Source organism: Micropterus salmoides, unplaced genomic scaffold, assembly GCF_014851395.1.
Source record: "Micropterus salmoides isolate LMB-PRFRI ecotype aquatic unplaced genomic scaffold, ASM1485139v1 Ms_hic_scaffold_3, whole genome shotgun sequence".
Classification (NCBI taxonomy): domain Eukaryota; kingdom Metazoa; phylum Chordata; class Actinopteri; order Centrarchiformes; family Centrarchidae; genus Micropterus; species Micropterus salmoides.
The window spans coordinates 27,143,966-27,165,906 of NW_024042261.1; the positions used below are offsets into that span (position 1 = coordinate 27,143,966).

At 40.4% G+C, this 21,941-nt stretch overlaps 3 protein-coding genes and 2 non-coding genes across 7 annotated transcripts; 1 reads left to right on the forward strand and 4 right to left on the reverse strand.

The window, feature by feature from the left end:
- Positions 1 to 402: 402 nt before the first annotated feature.
- zgc:112083 (uncharacterized protein LOC550461 homolog) lies at positions 403 to 5,534 on the reverse strand. The gene is made up of 10 exons (XM_038694002.1): positions 5,455 to 5,534; positions 4,744 to 4,947; positions 3,359 to 3,585; positions 3,164 to 3,275; positions 2,919 to 3,071; positions 2,751 to 2,825; positions 2,013 to 2,133; positions 1,674 to 1,812; positions 1,443 to 1,567; positions 403 to 1,309 (listed from the first exon to the last, which is right to left on the reverse strand). The coding sequence occupies exons 2-10, from the start codon at positions 4,892 to 4,894 to the stop codon at positions 877 to 879; spliced, it is 1,536 nt and encodes a 511-aa protein (XP_038549930.1). The 5' UTR covers positions 4,895 to 4,947; positions 5,455 to 5,534; the 3' UTR covers positions 403 to 876.
- A 2,574-nt stretch (positions 5,535 to 8,108) lies between these two features.
- Positions 8,109 to 15,937, reverse strand: map6b (microtubule-associated protein 6b). Of its 2 annotated transcripts, none has more exons than XM_038693565.1 (3): positions 14,701 to 15,922; positions 12,608 to 12,821; positions 8,109 to 9,944 (listed from the first exon to the last, which is right to left on the reverse strand). In XM_038693565.1, the coding sequence occupies exons 1-3, from the start codon at positions 15,429 to 15,431 to the stop codon at positions 9,735 to 9,737; spliced, it is 1,155 nt and encodes a 384-aa protein (XP_038549493.1). In that variant the 5' UTR covers positions 15,432 to 15,922; the 3' UTR covers positions 8,109 to 9,734. The 2 variants fall into 2 exon arrangements, with proteins under 2 accessions (XP_038549493.1, XP_038549494.1); XM_038693566.1 differs by lacking the exon at positions 8,109 to 9,944 and adding an exon at positions 11,971 to 12,024 and having other exon boundaries at positions 14,701 to 15,937.
- A 774-nt stretch (positions 15,938 to 16,711) lies between these two features.
- On the reverse strand, positions 16,712 to 20,772 carry thap12b (THAP domain containing 12b). Of its 2 annotated transcripts, none has more exons than XM_038693564.1 (5): positions 20,459 to 20,772; positions 19,627 to 19,747; positions 19,427 to 19,534; positions 19,274 to 19,310; positions 16,712 to 19,157 (listed from the first exon to the last, which is right to left on the reverse strand). In XM_038693564.1, the coding sequence occupies exons 1-5, from the start codon at positions 20,545 to 20,547 to the stop codon at positions 17,257 to 17,259; spliced, it is 2,256 nt and encodes a 751-aa protein (XP_038549492.1). In that variant the 5' UTR covers positions 20,548 to 20,772; the 3' UTR covers positions 16,712 to 17,256. The 2 variants fall into 2 exon arrangements, with proteins under 2 accessions (XP_038549492.1, XP_038549491.1); XM_038693563.1 differs by having other exon boundaries at positions 19,427 to 19,549.
- Positions 20,773 to 21,361: 589 nt separating this feature from the next.
- Positions 21,362 to 21,433, forward strand: trnap-agg. Its single transcript has one exon. It is a non-coding gene; the product is annotated as a tRNA-Pro (tRNA).
- A 258-nt stretch (positions 21,434 to 21,691) lies between these two features.
- Positions 21,692 to 21,763, reverse strand: trnap-cgg. The gene has a single exon. It is a non-coding gene; the product is annotated as a tRNA-Pro (tRNA).
- Positions 21,764 to 21,941: the final 178 nt, after the last annotated feature.

Genomic DNA, 21,941 nt, shown 5'->3' on the forward strand with positions numbered 1-21,941 from the left:
TTTGTTTTAATTGAAAAACGTATTAAAATTAATTATTGTGTGACATATGTGTTTTTTTGAAGCGATCTGTATCAAACAAAGATGTTTTCTAAAGTTTCTAGAATATGATGTGTAGGCAAGGACATCTCTGAAGCACGACAATATATTTAATTTTAAACGGTATTCTGACACACACATCGCCTTTAACAAATATTGCACCTTCTGCAATTTGAAAATTGCACTAGACCATATTGTGATTTCGCTAAAATTTTGATTACCTGTTCAGCCCTAGTATTTGGTCAATATTGGACACATACATATTTTGACCAGATGGTGGCACCGGTTGAGATACTTCAGTCTGGACCAAAGGGGTAGACCAATCAACATTGTCATTCCTACAAAAAACAAACAACAAAAGCTCCTTTTGTATCAAAAATGTATTTAAAATCTGTTACAATAAAAAAAGCATGTCTTATGAAATCCTTTAACCAGGCAACATCATGGAAATATCATAGAAAATGGAGTGTGAAAAACATGAAGAATTAATAGAGCTGAGTAATGCTTCTAACGCATTCACATAAGCTTTGTCAGAAACAATAACCTGTGTGTAACAGGCAATCCCATTCATGTGACATGTCACAAAGCTAAGCGGAGGCTTTAGATCTGCTATTTTGAATGCGTGGTCTGAGCCAGCGTAGAGATAACCACCTCAATGTAACACCACTCTAAAGACGCTGCAGACAATGAGAAAACTTTGGCAAGCAAAAAAACAGCTCTAGTGATGTCTCCACTAACAGCTCCACAGCAAAATATACCACAAGAGGCAAACCACATTCATTGCATAACAGCTACAATAGAGCCTACAATGGACGCATGGTGCAGTGCAGCAAAGAGGAATCACACCACGTCCATGCCCAGGCCCCTCGCAACCTCCGTAAGGGCCTGGACTGCTCCAGATGTCCCACTACCATCACAGTCCTCCTGAGATAATCCCCCAGGCTCCTCCTCAATGTGAGGGATGGTGCTCATGACACAGTAGACAGGAGAGTCACTGCCCCTGGGGCTGGCCTGAGACGAAACGTCTTCCCCACCAGACAGCTCTGAGGAGTATGACGAGGATGAGCTGGAGGAGGGCGAGGAGGATCCTGCGGGAGGGCTTCGGCCGCTCTCTGGTGTGACTGCAGCCCTCTTGTTCCGGCTGCTGGTTCTCGTACTTTTCCGAAGGCTCTGTGGCTTTTTGGCCATGTTCTTCATGATCTCCTTTGTCACTTCCACAGTCTCAAAGCGCACCATGTTTACCTTCAGGAAACCATCTACATCCTTCCTGTATCTGTGAAGAAAGCACGTGGCACAACACATAACATATTTACCTTAGTGTATACTTTTCTTAGAATTTCTTGAAAAACATTTGATCTTAATCTAAGAAATGGCTGTTTCAGAGGTGACTAGATGTTGTTACTTACCTAAAGCGGGAATGTCCAGAAGGCCATTTCAGCTCATGCTTCTTGCGAAGGTGAAGTGTGAGAGTGTAACACCAGGAGAAGACCTTATCACAGATATGGCATTTATATTTTGACATCCCCCCAACCTGTCGGTGAAGATTACTCATCATTATAATAAGATTACAGCAGGTTGTAATGATGATCTAAAGAGGTTAGATGCTTTATGCTGGATGACATTTGGTGCTAACAAACCTCGTGTGCTCTCTTGAAGTGGTGATTCATGGTTTGGAATGTGTGACAAGAATAATCACAACCCTCCACTGTACAGCGATACACGGTGCCCTCATTGTGAACCTCAGTGTGCTTTTGTAGATCGCGCTGGTTCTTAAATCTGTAAAAAATAAATAAAACATTTGAAAAATATATGACAACAGGATTTTTTTAAGTGCAACACAGAATACACCTTAAATCCAACTTTACACAAAGGTTATGTTTTTACTAACAATTTTACACATTTTCAGATCCATACAAATGTACTGTCAACTACAGCTGTTGTCAACTGAGCTTCTAATCAGCTGTTTGTTTGTCTACCTCTTGTCACAGAAGTCACATGGGAAGGGCCGCTCATCACAGTGGCGGAACCTGATGTGGATTTTCAGAGCTGCCAAGGTGGTGCAGGTCATGTCACAGAAGGGACACTTCACCTGATTCACTGGTAGTCAAAGTAACAAAAATAATTAAATACCTGCCAAATGGCTCATTACAGACTGGCCAACAGACAGTCAACTTGGGTCATCATTGATCCACCATGCTCCTTTTTCAACTACAGATTACAGTAATTTTTTTTTTTTTATACTATATTATTACAGATCATTGGATGGTCATGGATGCATGGAACGATGCATTTAAAAAAAACACGTCAGAGAATAATGCGTTACTCTTTCAATTAATCTGACATGCATCAGTCCTTACATAGCTGATGCTTAGCTATCAAAAAATGCTTAGGCTTCACCCAATCTGATCTTGGACATTATCACCTTCATGACTGTATGATTTCTATGAGCCTGGACTGTATCACAGCCTAAAATGCCTGACTGGAAAACCTTTTTTCATGCACAATTAGTGAATTCAATCTTTAACAAAAAATAATTAGGTAAACATTGTCAAGCAGCCGTAATAAAAATCTTATAAAGAAAGATGTATATTTAACATTTTCCCATCTACTTTAACATGATATTACACAATAGTTACAACATCTGGGTAACACAAAAATTTCAAATTGTGATTGGAAATTGGAAATCTGAGATTAGACTTGAAGAAAATGATTACCATGCTGACGAACATGATCCCTCAAAAGCCTCTCGCTGGAAAAAGCTTTGCCACAGTGCTCGCACACCAGCGACTCTGTTCAAATGAGATGAACGTACAGAAGTCAGCATTTACAACGCAATACATTTAGCACATCATCATGTAAGACAAATAAAGTGTCCTTCTCACCTACTGGCTCGGCCTGCCTGTGTAGGTGGTCAAACAGCTTTGTGTTGCTGGAGAACATGCTGCCACATGTAGGACAGGCTACAAGTCTCTCCTGAGTGTGGCTCCGCATGTGTTCTCTCAAACGGTACCTGATCTTGAAGAAAGCATCGCAGCCTGCAAGAGAAACATGAAATGTAGATAACCAGAGCAAGTGACAGTTGGACATACCAGTAACATCTCTTTAACCTCCTCTTGCTCAGTCATACCTGTCCAGTGGCAGAAGAGAGCCTGCTGTTGTTGTGAGAAAGACTGCGGCTCGGCACTTTCAACATGATTGTCCACATGTCTGTAGAACCACTCGGGATTGTTGAATGAACTCTGTATAAAAGACAAAAATATAAATTGTATAATAATGGTGCTATTAATCTTTTGATGACCGGTGAATAACTAGAAATACCTACATCACAGTGTTCCCACTGGCAAACGTATCCATCTGATCCCTCAGGAACCAGGTTGTTGCTGTGCAAGCCTTGGTTGCAGCTGGGCAGATCAGGACGGGATTTGAGCAGCTGTGAACCGACGAACTTGAGCTTACCGTGGTAGTTGTGGAAGTAAGCATGGACCTCCAGCTCCGCAGGGCTACCCATGGATAGAAATTCACATCCATTCCAGAGACAAGCATACTCATCTAAAATAAGACAGGGAAGGAGTACTTATTGTTTTATTATGTCAGCTTTCAGAGAGGAGCAATAGAAAGCTTACTGACTAGAAACATCACTGGCATGGGATGTGTACGGCCCTGGACCATCCTCAGTACTGCTCCATTGATAACAGTCTATTTCTGTCTACCATTTTATGATTGCTTTTGTATTACTGTATATTGTCTGCTACATAGCAGAAGGGAATTACAAACTTAATTTCGCTTTACAGCCTGTTGTGATGTGCCAAATAAACCTGACAGTTATTACAGAATGCACAGGTCACTGTCTCAGCGCATGCTCAAGTCCATTGTGTGGCTTCATTCATAACAGAGAAAATCCTGTCTAACTCCAACCGAGAACTTCACTCAAATGTTGGAGAAACTGCTGGGGGCCCGGGTGTAGATGAAGAACAGTTGTTATTATTAAAAAAAAAAAAAGATGCCATTTAAGTCATGTGGGCAGAAAATTGTTGTTGCTTCGAGAAATATACCTTTGGTTCCCAGAATGTCATGCAATATGACAGGTGCATGGCGAAGAAACAGTACAGGCATAAAAATCACACACTTGATCACATTATGTTTCAGATGCAGCAGTGCATCTAGATAATGCCACTAGAGTAGTTAAAATGAGATAATGGAAGCCAAAGGCGTTATTCAAATCTAATTATAATGGTACTTATTCTTATAGTAATACCAATATGCCTATTTTTACATTTTAGCAAACATGTGCCTTATAAACAACTATGTGCTAATTAAATGTTACTCAGTGTCATTAATTTATTGGTTAATACATCGATCAATGCGAGATCTATTGCAAGTTTCAAGAAACTGTGAAATTTACTGTTACAGAAAAGCATGTGACAATGTTTCGCTCTTAAGGACAGGAAAACCAAGCAAGTGCAATTGACAAAACCAACAAGAGGAGAACTACACACTGTCATTTTTAAATGCCTCTTACTAAAGGATTGGCTACATCTGAATAACAGGTAAATACTGAACATAGGAACTTTCAGAGATGTCTGTCATTGTTTCTGATTTTGTTGTCTCTCTTCACGGAACTTACTGTACTTACTGCACTGCGGTCTTTTGTTAGAGAGAGATAAACTGATATTTCCCTTGTGTTTGTCTCGTATCCTCCTTACTCACCCAGCTCCTCTAAGGCATCGTTGTCTCCAAGGTAGTCCTTTAAGTGCAGTGACATATGATCGCTCAGCGCCTCCATGGTGTGGCCCTTGAAGTTGCATGAAGCCCACTCACACAAGACCTCAAAACTGTCAAGCCTCTTAGTTGTCATCATGATGGTGGTCACAGCGTGTTCAGCTGCTGCTGCACACACCCAACCCTGGCCACCTGAACAGAAAAACATACAGCGAAAAAGATAAACTGTGGGCTACAACCTCATAGCTAAGAAGCAATTTCTAATTAGTATGTAATGCTAGCTAGAGGTGGCTGGACATTTAAATACAAGTTAACTACGTTAACTATAACCTTATAAAATGTTTTAACCGACGTTAGCTCAGCTTAGCTGAGAAGTTATGCATCTTTCTGGCTGAGGGTTACATTACCTAGGAAACATTTACAATCGTTTTAATTTCTAAGTTAACTAGTTAGTTAACGAAACCAGTAACTAGCTAACTGTTGATTATTTCCAACTTAGTATGCTGTGTTTATATAAAAGTTCATTAGTATTTTAGCTAACAGTCTAGCTACCGCTCAACCTGTCACAAGGTTGCACTCTCGTTAATTATATTCTTTAACCGTTTAACATGAGAAATATTTAACATCTTAATGGAGGCATTTGTAAACACACACTAATGTTTCTGTTGTGACACCCAACGTTTTATAAATGCTTCTTACGGGTATTAATGTCACTTGCAGCAGCACCTTTGGCTTTCTTCCCTCCTCTCAGCTTGTCTGGTTTTGTTTATTTCCTGTCCGTGAAAAAGGAAGTTCTTCTTCTTCGTCTGTTTTTCAAAACGAGTGACACGAAGAGTATTAGTGACTCCTACTGTACCGGAGTCATCTTCAGCGTATAATGAGATGTTATCTGAATGAAACCGAAAAAATCCAAACTATAAAAAAGATTTAGAGGAAAAAACTCGAACTAGCCTGCAAATTACACTGGATGTGCTGTTATTATGCATATTGCTGCACAGTAGGCCTACTTTACATGTGCAGTGACACTGAAGAAGATTAAAATGCACTTCTGCCGAAAGTCGTTTTCTCCTTCGTTTATTTTGTTGTAACCACAAGTCTTCATGCCTAAATTTATCTTTTACTAACACACAAAACTCTACTGTATACAGATTTCCCTTAAACATACACAGTAAGTAAACTAAAGTAAACTACTGCTTGAGGCCAGTCACCCCTTCCTATTTTTGAGTGTTAAACAAATTAGAACCGTGAGTTAACTTATAATCTTATTTATTTGGCTAATATTCTATTATTGTTTGAGTGTTTTATGGTTTTGTATTGCATTCAAAATAGATTGTTTAGTAAGGCATAGGAGGTACCTATGCTGAAATTGTGGTGTCCTGATTTACTCTATTAATAAAATCCTTGGATTTTAGTGTTCTGATTTGTAATATTTTCTTTGTGATAGGCCCTACTTAATGTTGAAAGCCTCATTCATTCATCCATCCGTCCTCAATTGCCACTAATACATTTTTGGAATGGTTTAGTTGAATCATTTAGTTGAATGTACAACTCACACCAGACGTTCTGTGAGCCATCATCATCACTGTAGTTTTATTTTCATGTACGTAATAATCCTGACATAGAGCCTGACTATGTTGCTTGTTAGCAACAGAGGCTAAAGCCAAAAAGAAAGAGCGGTCATTCATACCTGAAGGAATTACATATCCCATCCAGCCTGCAGACACACTGGACACCCTCAGGAACTGGAGGTTAAGGAGAAGGAAATCTGAGCTACCTTGCTTGGCCTTTTTATCCAGGTTCACATGATGCCATGAGATTGTGCAGTATATCCTGTCCACTAGAGGTCATAATTTGCTGACTATCAGCATCACATTGTGCAAGGTCTTGACTGTTCAAGAAGTATTAGATTTTCATGAAGGGGCATGTCTCCCAATGTTCCAAGATGATACAACTCAAATGAAGTCACACATATTGTACACTGATTTCAACAATGCAGTTGTTCAGAACAGCTATTTGTGTTGTGGTGGACAAAATACAAATGTGAATTTCTTTCAAAGACACATTTCAGAAATCTCACTTCTACCCTTTCAACACAAAAATAATAAGCTATTTAAATAAGACTGTAACCAGCCAGACAGAAGGGGAGGGGACAGAGCTTAGGCAGTGCCATCGCTGATCTCTTATTCAATATTTCATGCTGCTCTGCAAACTCGAGGACCCACAACAACTGAATTATTTATGCAGTTTTATGTCAGGATGACTGATTCACAGAAAAACGACCACCAGCATCCAAAAGCTAGCAAGTGAATTAACTGAAAAATAATCAAATAATGTTTCCATTTTCCATTTTCCCTTTGTTTAATAGAGGCCATTTTGCATCTCTTAATTAATCCGTGAACTGTTACGAAAAATGGAGAGAACAATGCATGGATGACACCTCCTGTAAAGGAAAACACCTATTAAATGTTAGCTGAGTTTTGAGGATTTACACATCTGCAGGGAAACAACATGTCTACTCTTTAAAATACCTTACAGTCTGCACTTACTTTGGCCTCTAGGGGTGCTGTAGGAAAAGAATCTAGGCCTGGAAAATGATTTCTCCTGTTTTCACTTCCAAATAGAATCGCAATTAATCAGATATCAACAACATTTTTACATTTAAGCATATACCATCTATTTTTCTGAATAATGAATGACAGCAACACAGTGAGCACGATGTTGCATTTTCAGATTTAGTTAATGTTTGCCTATATATACAATTATAAAAAGGAGGGAAAGATAAATGACTAGAGAAAAAGACACCAATATAAACATAATGAACACTACAAGAAAGGGCTTAAAAAACATCTTAAACTCCCCCTTTAGCCATAGTAAATTCCTCTTAAAACTACATTATTAGTGAAGTACTGGTGCAAATGTAGAGAAAATTTTGCTTATATAACTATGTAAAGGTTAAAATTTCTAAGCAACATTGTTGCAAAACAAAAACAGCAAATGTATAGCGCATTTATACATGACACTTTGGGAATAATGGCTTTTCACCTTTAAGTTTATTTTGTGTTCTCTCATTAGTTACTCATGCAAATTAACTGTGCTATTAATTAAGTATTTAGAAAAATAAATAGATTGTATTCCTTATTACTGTAGCATTCAAAGGCATCAAATACAAAAAAGATAAAACAAATGATTATTTAAAAATGAATTCTACTTTGTTGCAATATTGCTGCAACTCAAAGGGAATATTTTGACAGATTATGGGTGTGACGGCAGACTACTATTCAGTTCCATTTACCAAATATATTTAATAAATATTAATGCTTAACAAAAAGGATACAGTAAGTCACAACACAGAATTCTGTATCATCATTTTAATCAGAGTTCATTCAGAGCAAGCTGAGAATACAAGCACAATATCACAACATGTCTGCAGCAGTATGACATTGTCATAACATCATTTCCCTCTGGTCTGACAACACACAAGGTCCAAACCAGACAGCATATATGATGAGAGATAATAGCACCAGGGTGTTGGAGTGCATAGCAGCACATCTAGTGGTTGGATCGGACTTGATGCTAGCAGGCAGCAGGCTGTAGAGGTCAGACACTAAAACTCTCTCTCTCACACATACACACACACAAACACACTCACTAAGGCTAAAACTGGAAGCAGACTCACGGTGGTTAGTGCTCAACTTCACCCTCACACACTGCAGCCATGTTGGCCGCTAAGGGTATTACTGTAGTAGACTGTGTTTACGACCAGAGAGGGAAAGGGTGTGATCACATTTTAGCAAAAACACCCCACGTCACGCTCACAATGGATAGATGTGATTTGCGCATTTTCAGACAGCAGCATTTTAAAGAGCTGAACTACAAGTCCTGGCCCATTCCTTGTCCTTCAACACCTGGAGAGATCAGCCCATTCAGAGTGAAAATTGAGTACATACAATAGGTTCTCAGACCTATAAGCATAACACTTTTTATCTTGTTTATGCAAAATTACAGTGTCACAGCTCAGAGGAGAGGATGGCGTACAATGTCACAAAATACTGAGTCACTGCAGTTTAATGCCCTTGGTTTAATGGGAACTGCAGTATTCCCATTAAAACAAAGGAGTGGTTCCATTTAGATTGCAAGAAGTATGTTTGTGGGTGAAACAATATTGCTGGTGTGTTTATTTTATAGCTTTAACAGCCACTAGACTATGATTTTACTAACTGCATGTACTTTTTGTTTTTCGGTGTGGCAAGTGTCTATTACTACACATGCATTATAATTTATAATTGAAAAGGACTCGCCCCTATAAATTTATCTTTAATGGCTCAATTTACAAGCTAAAATGTGACTGTGACATAAAGTCTGCTAAAATGTTGCTACTCAACCAAAAAACAGGGATCCTGCATGCAAGCTGTAGCAATTATATTACAGTTCATTTGGTTTCTTAGCAACCAAACTGATGAAACCAGATATCATCCAGAACAATGAAATGAAAACCAGGACCATACAGCGGAGGCACTGTAACTAGGAAACGCAACCGTAAAACAGATTTTGTATTTTCACAAAACCTCTCGTGATACAGTCTCAGAGAAAAAGCATCCCCTTGACATTTTGTACAATCATTTTAATACTGATCTGAATTGTCATCCATTCAGACAAATGCCCTTTCATACACATATATGTGTACAGATGGCTCTTTTTTCATAGCTTAATGCCAAACAGAATTCATATAAATAATGTGCAAATCATGTGCTCAATGATATAAAGCGGTTCCGTGCACCAAAATACAAGGAATCACATCCGTACACACCCACATACACACTGTTTACAGTGAAATTATTTGCATTATTCTACAAGCTCAAGATCAGTGCCCATTCAAAGGTGAATAACATATGACAGGACAGCAAAAACAACAGGTAAGGAAATAAACCAAAGGGAAGAAATTTGCCTAATTCAATCGCGCACACAAAAGAGTACTACTTTTACTGCTTTGCTTCAGCCAGTCTATTGCTGATCTCTTTGCTCTTCTTTGTGACAACTCCCTCTGGTTTGGGTTCTGGGGCACCCAAAGACGGTTTCTTCTTGGCTGACTGGGAACTAGCAAGCTGCTTCTCTTTTGATTTTTTCACCATCTTCCCTGTTGTTGTTGTTGGCGTCTTTTTTGGTTTGGTGCGAGACACTGGTTTATCCACCTAAGAGAAGAAAAGTGAAAGCACTGAGATTAAACTGTTTCAAAATAGTAAATTAAACTTAATCTGATGTTAAAGCAATAGATCAATATTTTGGAAAATGCATTTGTTCGCTTTGTTGCCAAGAATTACATGAGAAGGTCGATACCACACTCATGTCTGTCCATTAAATATAAAGCTACTGCCAGCCACCGATTAGCTTAGCTTAGCATAAAGACTGTTCAAAGGTTCTGTCGAAACCTTCTGTCTTTCCCGTACACTGCCCTAACCTTAACCAGCCTTACCAATGGAGGCAACGAGTACTAGCCAATCAGAGGCAGTGTTGTCAAAAATCTGGTGGGGAAAAAATATTGCGTGCCAGGAGCAGTGACTTTCTGGATTTGTGTATCCATGGGAAGGTTCCAGGAAGTTTAAAATAATCAGCTGGCTGTAGCTTCAGATATAACAACAGATACTTTGTGAGAGTGGTACTGATATTCTTGTCAAACTCTCGTCAAGAAAGCAAGCGCATTTCTCAGAATATCAAACTATTCCTTTAAATGGTCCTTAATTCATAGAGACTCTAAATCAGGTTGAAGTCCTATTTTATCATGCAGTACCTCTTTTTAGTCTTAAAATAATGACAAGCAAATGACACCATATATAGGTGATATTTGCATTATGTGGTTAGTGCAATGAAGATTAAAGAAAAAAACAGCACAAAAGTGTATTTGTGCCTTTCTTTTTATTGAATTGTGGTTTGTGCAGTTTTCCAACTTTAAGCATAACATTCAAGTAAATGTCTTATATTAGTATGTGATGTTAGTCTTGTGCTTTAAAGAAAGAAATACTTTGGTAAGATTTGACCAATAATAGTGGGGGCAAAACCTAGATACTTTAGAAGCAGGCGTGTCACTGAAGGTCTGCTGTTTCAAATTCCCATACTGACTGGGAAAATGTGGGTGCAGAGATGAACGTGCCCTTAAGCAAGGCCCTTAGCTTCTTTCTGCTCTTGTGGAGGTGCCACAACAATGACATATGTTACGAAGTGTTCAATTTGTATAAATGAGCTGGTGTACAGCCAAAAAAGTTGCAAACATGCTCAACTTTTGCTGAATAAATAAACCTTAAAAATCTGTATATTATAAGAGATGACAAATGTCTGTAAAAAGCTGTTTCTGACAGTAAAAACGAAGGGCTCTATTTCTGTGAATAAAGTGGTTGTGGTGCGTACAGCATTATAAATCATTTTTGTGCATTTTGTTGCCACAGACAGTTAGTCAAGGCGGAATTAGAAGGAATGTGTTAACATGGGGCGTGGCAGGGGATTATATCATTCATGACCCAAAACACCTTAAAAGCAGTGCAGTCTGCACCAAAACAGCCATTTTCATGGTCCAGAACACATTTACAAATTTTAATATGCATTCTGTGGACCTTGAAGAATTAAATGACATCATCATGGCTGCATCATACTGAGCTACAAACTGCTACCACGCAAATCAGACATCAAAAGCCAAAACGATAACATCATCTGCAAACAAGTGTTACCAAAAATATACTGCACCACTTGCCCCGGCCAATGGCACACACCCTACTGTGCCTCTTTATTCGCATGTATGCAGTAAAATTCATTCGAGAGTCAACTATGTGCAGAAAAATTTGAGAACAAAATGCCATTTTGCCTAATGTAATTTGCACCATACATTGTCACCAAAATAGAGCCCTACACAGATCCTTCTCTTTTGTTTCTTATCTGTTACTTAGCAATATCATCTAAGCTTTTTGTTTATTCCATTTATTAATGAATCCACGTTCTGCATAAATCCACAGAATTTGCATGGATGGTGCAGGCTGAGAGGCGGGCAAACAGTGAAGATGTGGGGGATCCTTTTTGCAGGATTGCGACTGGCAGGTGGGTGATACATGTGAATATGGCTTGTACTGGCCAAGGCGCATACTGTGCGCGTGTGTGCGTGTGTAAAGTATGCACGTTTTGCGCCCGATAAATTTGAGGTCAGCCTCCATGCCTTCTAGAAGAAACAGAGAACACACCTGACTACAGCAGATTTAGAACAGAGCTGTTCTCAGTCTCTGAGAAGTCCTACAAGAACGAGAGAGGGAGTGGCCATATGAACACACTTCTATAGACAAACTATTAACCAATTTCTGTCTGAACTGTCGATAACATGCACGCAGATCCCACTCAATATTCAAACTATCTTAAACTAAACGCCTGGGATGAAGTCACGTGTTGCTATAATCCAAAGTTGGGATATTAATGTAACATTTCAAACTGATGCAATCAAGTATGTAAAATTTGCTCCATTACCTAGTTGTTGTTTGCTTAGTTTAGTCTTATTTAAACATTTTACAGGCTTATTTTGTCATTTAAAATGTCTTCTTCAAAATATGAAGCTTTTTTGTGGGTCTTTAACAAGTCTGAGAACCAGTCACCTGCCATTAGGCCACAGCGTGACTTTGATGGTGTGGAAAATAAAATAACATTTATGCAAGAACTCAAAACAAAGTCAACATATTAAACACAAACTACTAAACCTATGGTTTGGCAGCTTTAGACATGCTTATAATTAAACATACTTAATGTAAGTAATGGTAAATGGTGGTACCAGTATTTCACAGACCTACACTAACATCAGTGGCTCTGTGTGTGGACATGCTCTCACCTTGGCAGGCTCCTTGCTGGGCTCACTGTACAGGCTGCGTATCCTCCTGCGGTCCACCAACTTGTTGTCAGTGGGGTGAGCCTTCACCTGCTCCCCCTTGAACGTGGCACTGTAGCTGGTTTCCAGACTGGTCCCGTCCTCTGGGGGTTTATACTGAGATGGAGCTTTGATGGCCTTCACTGGTTTCACATCCTTGTATGCCTTGAACTCAGTCCTAAGAACAATGGAAAGTACAAACAGAGTTTTGCTTTATGATTGTTTTCATTATCAATTCATCTGACAATAATTTTCTTGATAAATCGAATATATCTTTGGGTTATTTTTTTGATTAAAGAGGAAAAAGAGCAGCATCAAACCCTCATATCGGAGAAGCTGGAATCAGAGAATGTTTAGCATGTTTGCTTGAAGAGTGAAGAATGAATCAATCATCAAAGTAGTTTCTGATAAATGTAACTAATTGGTTATTGACTAATCATTTCAGCTCTAAATGGTTTAATGTTACTAAAAATGTTAAAAATAAACACTACATGTCTTTCATACTGCCTTGTAGAAAATTAGTCCCAGTTGTGTGGCACATGAGCAGCTATTAAAATGCGGTTTAATACATACTGTTGTCCATGTGGCAGAACTAAATTGGATTGATCATATACAATAAGAGATGTTTGTATTGTTCAAGCGTTGATGTCTCATGTTGACTAATAGATCAGCACCAGGATGTTCAGAGCTCTGCTGCCGATTTATTGCTGAATACAGGATCATGGATCATCACAGGATCATGTTCGCCAATTCATTTCTCCATATTGGCTAACTGTTTTTTTATTTTTAGAATAGATGTTAAAATGTTATCTTTAGATTTACTTTCTAAGCTCTGTAAGAAAAGACATGGCTGGCTTGTGGACTTGTAAACACACCAATTATGGATAATAAGCAGTAGCCTACACATTTTTTATTGTATTCAGAAACTATCAGTGTTCAGTGCTCCACTTCATGAACTTAAGCTACTTGTAAAATTGGCAAAAGATTATTATTATATTTATTATAAGAGATTATTTTTATTGCTATATACTGAAGCAAGTATTATGCTCCTCTGTTTTATCACTAGTAATGGTTATTCTAATGTCTCTGAATAGTTGTAGTTTCCATTCAGTGACTATGAAAGTATTTTAATTGACAAACTCAATTTTAATTGCTAGCTGTAACAGGAAAGCCTGAAATTCTAGTTCTGAAATGTAGCTTTTCAGCTTCTGAGGAACATGGGTTTATGTCTTCTCCCATGTTTCTTTGTTTATTGTGGTACGTGTCTGTGTGTTTCTTCTGCACAACTGCTTCTAATGATTAATCCAGCTTTTCACTAATTTTATGTAATTAGTGATCCTATGTAATAAGATTTATTTTTGTGTGACTGCTCACAAAGCACATTAATAAGTGGCACATTAAGTTTATTAGTCATTAGTCATTTGGAATAAGTCTCTTTAACAAACTAAACAGAAAATGGAGGACACTGGTACAACTCAAGTTAACTTCAGTATTTCAATGGGGCAGACTGAAGCCAGTGAGTCTTGTTAACTTGCATGTATTATGCATCCCCAATTCAATTGGGAGGAAGCCTGTGCAAAGAAACCATGTTAAGACATATGATTCGATTCGATTAGATTAGATAGACCCATTTACTGGCTGAAATCATTCATGGGCTACTGCATTGATTTGGTAGTATTCTTAGGGTGGACAAAGCAGGGGAAAAAATCAATAATGCAGCCTTTAATTGTGGCAATATCAGTTTGCTCTGGAAATGTCGGGATATTGTAACAGGAGACCATGAAATGCCAAATATCCCTTAATGCAGTTTTATGTTTTATCATAGGACAGAGCAGTGTGGCACACAAGGCTACTTCTGCTGTTAGAAATGTTGTGTAGGCTAACAATGGATACTTGGATGCAGCACTGTTGATAACCTCAGAAGTAGCCTATAGGCTAACACTTCATTTGTAACCCACTCTAAAGCCACAGTAAGGCAAAAGAAAACACAGGGCTTAGAATAAGTTAAGAGCAGCCTACATACTGCATGATCATGTCTCGCTCTCTCGCAGGCTTACCTGTAACTGCTGGAAGTGGACATAACCTCCTTTATCTGTCTGTTGAGAGCGTCTGCAGCTGCTCTGCCTTTCCTCTGCTCGGCGCTCGCATCTGCGGGCATCTGCCCGTCCGTCTTTTCGCCCGTTTCTCTCTCTGCTGACTTTTCCCTCTTCACGCTTCTCTTGGTCACCTCCTTAGCTTCCTTCTCCTGCATCTTCTCCTCGATCTCGCTCTTCTCCACTTCAGCCTCGGCCTCGGCGGCCGCGAGCTCCAGCTTGCCGCTCCCGGCTCTCCGCTCGGGCCCGCCGGAGGTGGGGCTAGATTTGGGGATCCAGGGGTGATCATGCTTCTTCGGTATAGGCCAGGGCTTATAATCCTTTTGATACTGAGTTTCGTTATTGAACGGGGCCGCCGAGCGTTGGTACTCATTTCTGGGCTTGCAGCTGGGCTCGGGGCGCACTCTCCACGCCTTGAAGTCTTGGCGCATGACGGACGCAGTAGAGCCATCTTTGCCCGCTGCGGCACCCGTCGCGGGCGGTGCCTTCCCAGCCTCCTGCTCGCCAGGATGGGGCTGGGTTTCTATGGCAATGGCACCGGCCCTTTTCTGCTTCGGCTGCGGGTGATGAAGATGCTGCACGTCGGCCACATCCGAGTATTTGGTGAAAACTAAAGGCACCGCGATGTCCGCTTTGTCCAGCTCGGTCCAAAAGCGGTTGATGCAGCAAGCACGCGTAATGCACGGCCATGCCATGATGATAGCTAAATACTAAGAGGCTGACGAGGAAAAGATACACAGAAAACTCTAAATCAGGGATGAACGAGTAAATAAATGTCCTACTCACGCCTCGAAGACCTGCAAATGCCCGGACCCTCACCCTGTAGGCTACCCTCTGTTTCTGTCCAGTCAGGGTTATTACTCCTTCCAGCTTTATGTAATTCTCTGTTGATTATATCTCACCAATCTTTGCGTGAGTCTAAGGAAGTAGAGCCCCCACGCTTCCCTCTCTCTCTGCAGGCTATTTGTATTGGAAGTTTTAGGTGGACTTTGAGGTGTGCTGTGGAGTGCACGTTGCTGCCTGGTTGCGCATCAAAGCGACCCCACCCACATTTGTGTGATGCTTAAGGGGTCTGCACTGTGAGTTTGCACGGTGAACTCTCACCTGAGCTCGTCACCGTCTGGCCAGCAAAGAGGGAGGAGACACGTTGAGCCCCCGCACTGCCATGTCGGAAAATGCCAACTTCAAACAATACAGCGGCTGTAGGCCTACCAGCAGCCTTTTGTTGTTTCATAGTGGGGAAATGGCCCGAAAATGTTGCAAAAAATTAGATAGAATAATTGAATAAAACAGCGTTACTTGTCCTTTTTCCTTTGTATACGTTTCCGATGTCATTCTCATTTTAAGGTCGTAACTGGATTAAAAAATGAATTAGCTTACATGAAATTTAAAGTATATAGAGTATAATAAAAAGTAACGCTTTGCCACAAAGCTGACTCAGAGAGCCTTAATTATATACAAAGGATTTTATTCAACCAAACTGAAAACAGATTGTGAAAGTTCAGATAAAAATCTTACAAGTTAATGAATAATGCAGCAAAAAAAAAAGAATCATCTTTCCATAAATAATTATCACAACATACAATTACTGCTACATCCAGAGTTATGTCCCAGTTGTTTTTCCTACAAGACAGTAACGGTGACCCGAACGTGTATTTTCGTTGCATCTCAGAATGGTATTGTCCTCCTGTTCAATGCCTTATTTGATCAAGTGCTAATCCAATCAGACTTTACTCTTTAAAGAGGTGAACTTTAAACACACTGGCCTTTTTAAGTATCCAACATGTCACACTAGCAGTATACACCTATTTATAAAAAATGCTTTCCATTGAGCCTGAATAAAGGGATACTGCTGATATTGGTGTAACTGCTCCCTCTTGTGCTCTTCCTGCCTCACAATCAGTGGAAGGGAATCAACAGAGCTGCTCGCCTTCATCATGGGGTTTGAGCTGAAAGCTCACACTAAAGGAACGCGAACAGTAAATGAGCAGTTTATTTCATGTGTGCAGGAAAACACATCTACTGAACTTGACAAATAAAATAAACAAAGGGAAGATAAAAATACTTTCCATAAGGTCACGGCACTGTAAGAGAAAAGGCTAGTCTAATAAATAAAAACAGCCTGACAGAGAACTTCAAATATTTACAGGTGACGTCTTTGATAGCGCCTTACATTTCTGGACACTTTGTGGTGTTGCAATCTTTGCTCACAATTTATTTTTACGTTTTCGTCCTGCCAAATTTGCTTACTTATTTACAATTCAAGATTAAGCTGCGCTGCATTTAAATACAACATTACTTTCACTAAATACAATAATTTTTCCTGGAAAGCTCAGGGACTGAGTACAAATGGCATCTATTAACTCTTTACATCTACATAAAAATGATTAGTACTTATATCAAAGTGTACAAAAATATAAAAGAGCGACCAAAAAGAGGATGTGTTTATGACTGAAAGCATGTCGGTTTCATTCAGTTTTGTCCCATTCAAACAGCTAAATAAGCTCAGGATCTGTGTCATCATTTCATCGCATCTTCCTCAGCCACTTCCTCAGACTCTGCCTCGGGATCATCTTCTGGATAGAGTCTGCAATATTTGTCTACCATGACATCCAAGTCATGTTTGACGTGAGTGTTAATGTTAAGCATTGCAAGACTCTTGTTCCACTGCTTAACAGGCATGTTGCTGAGATAAGCCTGCAGCCGTTCACTCGCTGTGTCACTTCTGTTGTCCTCTAATTTCAGCACTGGCAGGGTGGAAAGCACCTTCAGGAAGGAGTTCACATTGGGAAAGAACTTGACATCTGGCAGCTGAAGGGTTTCATGGATGGTGGTGGGCAGGCGCACCTCTTTGCCCCTGTGCTTCCACTTGATTCTCCAGCAGTGAAGCTCCGCAGGAAGTGTGTCTGGGTTGGGGAGGTCGTCGCGGTAAACATCAGCATAGTTCTCCTCAGTGGTGTTGAACTTCATTTGGCCCATGACGGCTGGGACCAGTGACAGGCACTTGAGAGCTTTGAGGTTGGTCTCAGAGAACATGTCCTCCACCTCTTGCATGATGCCATGGATAACAGGGACAGTCACGTACTCCTTAAAATACGCCTCTGCTTGGATTTCTCCCACGTCAGCTGCACGCTGTTTCCTAAGAAACAGCCTTGGGACCTTCACTGGAATCTCCATTACAGTGGCCACACTTACCGCCTCCTCATACCAGAATTCATGGTAGACATCAATGTTATCATTGACCTCATTTAGTGAATGCAGGACAGCAGTTAGACTGTTGGCAGCGAAAAACACATCGAGTGTTTCCCCTTGCAGATTCCTCCCGAAGGCTCTGGTGAACGTGAGAACATTCTTTAAGATGACAATGGTGACAATGATCTCAAAGTCTGCGATGGTTTCTGCAATTGAATACGCATCTGCTGTGGCAGCGTCAGCAAACTTTCCGTCGTCATTGTCCCGAATGCTGTCCATGCACAGTAGCAGGAGCGGCAACAAATCAAGCAGCACATCAAAGACATTGTGCTGCTCCGTCCATCCCGAGCCACATGCCTGTTTCAGTGTGGTTCCTTTCTCTTCATTTTTCTGGTAGTGAGTAGAAATAGCTTTTTCCAGTTCATTCTGAGCAAACTGGCTTCTAAAGAAAGCGCCAATCCTCCTCAGAGTCTCCATGACTACCTGGACATTGGGAAAAGGCAGGCTGTTGGCCAGGTGGATGTTCAGGGGCATATGAGAGCAAGGCATGTGCAATGCCAGGGGATACTTCTCCATCAGTAATACTGCCACAGCTTTCATCTTGGTGGTGGAAGTCCCAGTGGCCTTGTGGGCCTGACCACGGCAGTCCTCCATGCTAAGCCCCCACCGTTCAGTCAGCTGGGCCTCCATCCTCTCTACCAGTGCAGACTCATCACCATCAAACAGCATAAAGTCCAAGAACTCCTCTCGAAGGACGTTCTGCTGATTCACAAAGCGTAAAAACAGAGGCAGGTGTTTCTCGTTGGCAAAGTCAACAAGGTCACCCGTCACTAGGGAGAAGAAGCGACTCTCTCTCACCTCCATTAGCATCTCCTCTCTCACTGTGTTCTCACAGACGTCCAAGAGCTGGCTCTGCTGGGTTGTGGAGAGGTATTCTGTGTTCACAGCTGTCGCCTCAAACCGCTTCTTCAGAGCTTCATCTCCATTGTTCATGCGGTAATGCACAAGAGCCTGGAAGTTGCTGGACAGGTGCTCAGCTTCAGATGCTTTGTCAGCCACTAATGGGATACTCTGTTTTCCTAACATGACCACAACCTCAAACAAGGACCTCAGGTATTCACGAAACTCCTTCTCCTCTGTGGACAGTTGAGGTTCATCCTCATTGGCGCTTGTGCTATCCTCGACTGTGGCATCTTTTTTGGAAACAAGCTGTTCAATAGAAGATGCCACTTGGGAGAGAGAAGACAGACAAGAAAGGAACAGTGATCATTTTAAGTAAATGGATGAAAATGAACATGCAATTACTTTACATTTATGACTACAAATAAGTTTCCTTTTTACTTACATCTCCTTTCTTTAATCTTCCTTATATCTTCTTCAGTCTAAAATCAAAAAATGAAGTTAATTTACAAAAATCAAACAACGGTTGGTCAAGCTAATAAGCTTAAGAGGTGCATTTAAAAAATCCTGAAAGGTGATCTAACAAAATGTTTCTTACAAGTTCTTTAATCCGCTTGCGATGTCTGGTATGGGGATTTCTTAGATGGCTTGTCAGATCAAATATAGTTGGAATGGCTGTATCCTTCAGTACAGTCCTGTAGGGGCTCTGAAAAGCAATAAACTATAAATAAGCCATTTTTTGGAAATAAGTGAAAACATGCTGCCAGGCTGTTGGCTAGAATTGTGTGTGATACTCACTGTTTTGCACACCATAGCTGGGTCGAAATGTTTGGCACATAATCTGTAGTGCTTGTTCAACTGGTCTGATGTTTTCGCCTCTAGATCTGCCCGGCGGCAGTTCTCTACCCAGATTCGGCATCTAAAACAGACCACAAACCAAATGTATGTGACATTTGACGAACAGTAATGCACTGAGACAGTAGCTATGTGTCTTTTGTAAACGTAGTACGTTGAAATGAGACAGGTGACATGTATAAAAGTGACAACATGCATACTTTTTGAGTGTGGTGTTGACATTATTGGCTCACTACCGTTATACAACACAACAAAAGCTACTCACCAATGTGGTGAAAACAGCTCTTACCACAGCTAAGAATGTGAAGAAATAATTTTTTCCCCTTGATTTATGTAGAAATTTCAGATATGAAAGAGGCCGTGGTGTTTTATAGCTGCAGTGTGTATTTAGGATATAGGTTAGTTTGCATGTTGTAGCCTACTCAAGGGTCTGAATCATAAAATCATCATATAACATATTGTTTGTTTGTTTATTTAAAACGGACAGTGCACATTAAGTTAATCAACATGAGGACTTAAGTCCAATGTGTAAATGTACCAGATTTAGTCATACAGACTAATGTTCATTTGCAGTCCCTGGCAGGTTGATGGCATAACAGAAAACATTAAAACACACACGGGCTCATAAGCACAGAGAAAACAGGAGCATCTTATTGCGTTTTATACGAAGTAACGTTAATGCTTCAGGTTAATGGCTAACGTTAACTGAACAAATGTTATTGTTCATGAATACTGAAGTTTGCCAACGCGAGTAACGATATATACAATGCCTTACCTCTCTGGGTCCCGTGGAAATCGAAAAAATGCCAAATCTGACTGAGTGCTCTTCCGTGTACAGTTCGGGGCCGCGCAAAAATTCGGCATGCTTCAGGCTAGGTAGTTAGCTTAGCTAACAAGGCAGACTATTGTCATCTGCTGACTTAAGCGCTGTAGTTTAGGCACTCGCGTGGACTTTAGGTGATTTCTAACATTGACAGGTAACTTATATGATCTCAAATACTGTCCGATAGGCGGTTCCATCCACAACTATCAAAGAGTGCAGAGTGGACTCACGACACACTCTCAACGGTTGAATTTAGGAGTAGATAATTTTGCAGGACGATGTCCCACCCACAAGACTCCTGATTGGACGTACCCACACTTGGGTGTATAACTATTGGTCAGTTGTGCTACACCGAGCCATTCTATTGACCAATTAAAAGAGAGCAAACGAAACGTTCTTCTTCGTCCTTGAATGTAGTGACAGCAGCTCTTGAAGGTGTGCTGCTGCCATCCACTGACAAATACAAGACAGGAGCTAGCTAACTTAGCTATTCGGTAGGACGAGCAGTTCGATTGTCATTTTATCAAGGTGGTTGATGTACGGCAGTTGCCGTGCCCCGCTTTTGTTGTAGGCCATTAAGTGACCAGATGTCGTGAAAAGAGATAGCTAGCTTTTCTAGAATATAAACCTATTAGTGTTAATCGGTAACGTTAACGCGTTAGCTATGTTGTTCAGTTTATCTTACTCATTCTGTCCAGTTAATATTAGCTAGAAACTTCACTGTGTTCCAGTAAATTCTTAGAGAGAATGCATATTTTTTAAAATGAATAAGTATAAGTAAACACCACAATATATCAATATGAATCACTATCAGCGTAAGTAGTTAAAATAGCTGATAAGGGTATGTGATCTCACGGCTCGTTGGTCTAGGGGTATGATTCTCGCTTAGGGTGCGAGAGGTCCCGGGTTCAAATCCCGGACGAGCCCAAGTTTTTGTTTGTGTCAGCACACATCGGTATGATCAAAGGTTTAGGACCGAAAATAAGGACACTAATTTAGGACACTAACCTCATCTTTGGCCTCAGCAGTTCACGGAGGAAGACCTCACATAGAGACACAACAGAAACATGAAAGTAAAGGTAGGTCGTGGGAGACGATAGCTTTCAACATCCCTTTAGATATTACATGATCTTATACAAGTTATGACTGTAATCCTTCAAGTAAGCGCCCGCAACTAAAATTGCAGGGCTCGTCCGGGATTTGAACCCGGGACCTCTCGCACCCGAAGCGAGAATCATACCCCTAGACCAACGAGCCAGAACGTTAAGTGGAGCCGTCTCTTGTTTTATAAAACGCTACAACACGACTTGGACTTTCTGTTTCCATTCATTTCTCTTCTACACATTAATGTACTTTAGGCACGAAACTATGCCAACCGTACTGCGTGATAGTGTATTTTTTTGGATTATGTATGATTGTTAGGGGTGACGACTGA